At 43.8% G+C, this 4,304-nt stretch overlaps 1 protein-coding gene across 1 annotated transcript; it reads left to right on the top strand.

Annotated features, from left to right (window-relative positions):
• The first annotated feature begins 1,782 nt into the window (after positions 1-1,782).
• On the top strand, positions 1,783-3,801 carry LOC119178138 (uncharacterized). Its single transcript, XM_037429302.2, has 3 exons — positions 1,783-2,333; positions 2,765-2,976; positions 3,373-3,801. Exons 1-3 carry the CDS (start codon positions 2,159-2,161, stop codon positions 3,742-3,744), a joined length of 759 nt encoding a protein of 252 aa, XP_037285199.2. The 5' UTR covers positions 1,783-2,158; the 3' UTR covers positions 3,745-3,801.
• The last annotated feature ends 503 nt before the right edge of the window (positions 3,802-4,304 follow it).

The following is a 4,304-nucleotide window of genomic DNA, read 5'->3' as shown; positions in this document are numbered from 1 at the left end:
CGTTTAAAATCTATTGAAGCAAAACTTGAACAAGTAACGTTACCGGAAAACAAGATCACGTCCTGTGTCTCCCAAGTAACCAATCTTCAGAAAACCATTCAATACTTGGAATTAAATATAGACGACTTAGAAAACCGGTCTAGAAGGTCAAACTTACTTGTGTATGGCGTACCGGAGGAGGCAGACGAACACCCCGAAACCCTCAAACAAACTATAAGTGAGCAGATACTTAAGAACAAACTAAAAATCAAACCCGTTCCAGTAGAAAGAATCATCAGGATAGGAAAACAAAACGCTCAAAAACCTAGACCAGTGATGCTGAAACTCCTCGACTTCGGAGACAAAGTAACCATTCTTAGCAACTGCACGAACCTAAAGAGCATCACTTTCTCTGTAGGAGAGGATTTCTCAAATAGAGTAAGATACATCAGAAAAAAGCTTTAGCAAATTGCAAAAACCAAAAAAGAAGCCGGAGACAAAGTATTTCTGGTCCATGACAAGTTAAAAGTGAATGCATATCTGTACCGATGGGATGACAATACAATTGATATTGTGCTCGTAAGCCCTGGCCGTCACACCATTAACCATGAAAAAAACGACGAAGCGGAAGCATCAGGCGAGCCACAACGCCACAGCCAACGAAAGAAATAACATTTCTTACCATAAAAACCTGCAGCATGCTTCAAAAATTAGTACCGCTTGAATGCTTACTACTTGGAATTGAAACTGACTTCGTAGCTTTGACAGAAACGTGGCTAACAAATGAGATAAAGGATTTTGAGGTAACACCCCCCAACTACGTCGTCATTCGTAAAGATAGGCAGACACGCGGGGGAGGTGTAGCCATCCTACTTAAAAAAGAACTTTCTTTTGAAATACTTCCTGAGGTTATCGGAGTCGAGGCAATATTTTGCAAGCTTCTCTTCACTTCTCGCCCAGTATTTCTTGGCTGCGTTTATCGCAGCCCATCTTCAGACAAGGATAGCTTGCAGGCATTGCACACGTATATGCATCGGTATGTTCTCGGAGCCAGGCTAATTTTGCTCGGTGACTTTAACTTACCCGATATAAACTGGCGAACATTGCAACACAACAGCGCATGCACGGATGCGGTCATTGACATCATGTTGACATTTAATCTGTCCCAAATCGTAAAACAGCCTACCCGTATCTAAGGGTGCTGTTCTAATATACTCGTCTTGGTGTTCTTAAGCGATCATTTTTCTGCAGATAATGCACAAGTTGAAATTCTTGAGGGCATATCAGACCACGAAGTTATTCAGGGCTCCGTTTCTATAGTTGACATCCCTATACCGTCCAACTCCTTTTCTGCCTATCTTGATTTTAACCATGCCGATGACACCAGTATACTTGATCATCTTTTCAATGAACTTGCTTCATCTGAACTACTTGCGAGTGATTCAAACACAAATGTGGAAATACTATGGGCAAGCTTCAAACCAGTCGTAACACATTGCGTTCTTAACTATGTGCCATCTAAAACAAAGAAAACACGAAAACATAATCCCTGGATAACGCGTGAAATCATTCATTGCAAGCGTAAAGTAAAGCGCCTCAGAAAAACTTTGAAAGCAAAACCTACTCCACAAATTCGGAACAAGTTGAGTCAAGCTATTACTAAGATGAAATCCCAAATAAAAATGTCCAAATCAAACTATTTTACAAGTACCCTACCCAACTTTTTGAAAACGTCTCCCCAGAAGTTCTGGAACTACCTTAATCCCAAAAACCGCATTAGGCCCGCGGCCCCGGAAGAAAGCAAAGATAAAGCAAACTCGCTAAGCGTGTATCCACACGACGGACCAAATCCGTCTTTTCCGCGGCGGACGGCGCGTCACGTGACCCCACGTCACGGATTTCCGCCATCCGTGCCGCGTCCGCGGACGTCGCGGACGGAAAATGCCACGCTCTTTTTCGCAAACGGATTCCCGCGGAAAAACACGACAAATTTAGCGGAGGACGCCAATACTAGTGTGGCAACAAGCGCTTATTTTTCTGTTTCTCGTGTGGTTTCGTAAATTTAGCCGACGAAGTTATAAGGGTCTGGCAACAGGCACGTTTTTTTTTTCTGCTCGTCTTGTTTGGGTTTTTGCGTGGGAAGTACGTTCGACGCACACTACCGCAAACAACTCCAACTATGAACTTGAGCGACGACGCAACTTTTTTTCTGCTGCGCCTTGTTGAGCAGTTCCCCGCATTGTGGGATATGACACTCGCCGAGTACGCGGACACAACAGTGAAGGAGAGTATATGGGAACGCATAGCGAAGGAAATGAACGAGGAGTGGCCTGCGTACGGGCCGTACGATGCCAGTAAGTACCATTTATATTTACTCTCTATGTTTTGCGTTATTATATGGGTGGGTTTCGTGATAATAACCTTCTGGAATGTACCTGTTATGCATGACGTGGGGCACATTGGTGTCTACAAGTGACGGCCGTGGTCAGCGCATTCCCAAGCATGCTACCGTGCCGGAGGCAGGGCTGCTCAATAAAAATGCATTTTAATCAAGGAATCGGCGCGAAATTCAAGAACAGTGTTAATGGCGACGAGTCCGCCAAACGTTGCTTGTGATGCGTAAGCTTGCGGTAAAACTGAAAACATTCACTGCAGTATTCGTTAGAGCACCAGCCACGTTTTTTCAGCATAATGTGTTGTGATGGTGATTGACCGAAACTGCATGGTGTAAATCGTACTTATAATCACCCCCCCCCCCCTCTGTTTTGTTCTTTTTTTTTTACAGAAGCCCTTCGGCGCTTCTTTGACAATAAGAGACGCACATACCGGTTGGAGAAGAAGAAAGTAGAATCCACAAAGAGTGGAATGCCAAGCTCGGACGTTTATAAAGGTCGCTGGCGCTTTTATAATTCACTCAGGTTTTTGGATGCTTCAAAAGTGACCTGTTGGCGTTCTGTGAGCACTGATGCATGCCAAGCTGCGGCGGAGACCATGAAGGTAAACTGCCCTTGTTTTTCGTATTTGTGATGAAGCCTTCTTGTGCCGCGTAAATTTTTACAATATGTATTTTTTATTACTTAGCACTTTCTTATACAGCCTTACAACCTTTTCAATGCTTGAACACACACCAAAATAATTCTACATTAAGATTAGTTGCTTGGTGTGCTGAATTATTCAAACGTCGTTTCTATATTTAAATTAGATATGACCAAAAATTGTTGACACTGAAGTTTGAATCTTGCGCTCTAATTACGCCAAATCACGAATAATGTACCATTGCTTTTACGTGGTTGTAATACAGATTGTAATCGGAATAGATACGCAGATGTGTGTCTGCAAAGCATTACATTTTGGAATTGCGAGAGACTTTGTGCGCCATTTTGTGTCTTGCAGGTACGACCAGACATTGATGATCCTTCACAAACCTCAGACGATGCAGCTGCAGCGACTGACGACCAAAACATTACCGTGGACGACCCAATTGCGGGCAAGGCACTCTCTGCAATGTCCCGCCAAGGAACACAGAAGAAAAGGCGCCGATCTCCCCATCGTTTAGATGAAATATTGGCCCAACGGCAAACTGTGTTGGAAAAAATAGCTGCAAGCGTAGGCCAACCAGAGAGTACCACACAGCAGGAAGATGATATCGACTATTTTGGTAAAGTTGTTGCTGCACACATGCGCGAGGTTCCGAAGGATAAGCTGATCCCATGCCAGAAGGCTATCTTAAGCGCACTTGAAATCTACATCAACAAAAGCGAGTAAGAAAGCTCAACAGATCTCATTTAATATTGCCAGTTAATAAATCGTTGCTTACCTCCAGCATTGTTGTCAGTGTGAATGAAACTCAGTTTTAAGTAAATATCCGTAATTTGAAATGCCATTCATATGACAGCGTATACAAGATCTCGCCCTTCAACTAAACAAACCGCATTTTATTTTTCAACAACTTTATTTTATGACAACGCATGTGCATCTTGCACTATCTTTGCGTAATCTTATGGCCTTCTGTATACATCGGCCTCCAAGTGGGCTGACGTACGCTGCCATGACACAGCACCCCTGCCATTCAAAAATTCGCATAGGCTGTCACGTACGGCGGAGCCAACAGCACTTACTCGTCCGCGAGAATAAGGCTGTGTAGAGAACAGAGTTGCAGTAGGCGTTGTGTCGGCACACGAGTCAGCTGCGTTCAATTCATTGGCGAGGAAGTTGTGCAATACGCATGCTGCATTCACCATTGATGTCACCCGTTTTGGCTCAGCGTCAATCACGGTGTGCAGAAATCTAAACCTATTCGCAAGTATTCCAAAGGTGCTCTCAAC

Source organism: Rhipicephalus microplus, chromosome 8 (assembly GCF_043290135.1).
Source record: "Rhipicephalus microplus isolate Deutch F79 chromosome 8, USDA_Rmic, whole genome shotgun sequence".
In the NCBI taxonomy this organism is placed as follows: domain Eukaryota; kingdom Metazoa; phylum Arthropoda; class Arachnida; order Ixodida; family Ixodidae; genus Rhipicephalus; species Rhipicephalus microplus.
This window is presented reverse-complemented; position numbering and strand designations above follow the sequence as displayed.

Coding starts and splice junctions, on each gene's coding strand:
- LOC119178138 (XM_037429302.2), top strand. CDS start 2,159: ATGAACTTGAGCGACGACGCAACTTTTTTTCTGCTGCGCCTTGTTGAG. Junction 2,334..2,764: donor GTACGGGCCGTACGATGCCA/GTAAGTACCATT, acceptor TTTTTTTTACAG/AAGCCCTTCGGCGCTTCTTT. Junction 2,977..3,372: donor CTGCGGCGGAGACCATGAAG/GTAAACTGCCCT, acceptor TGTGTCTTGCAG/GTACGACCAGACATTGATGA.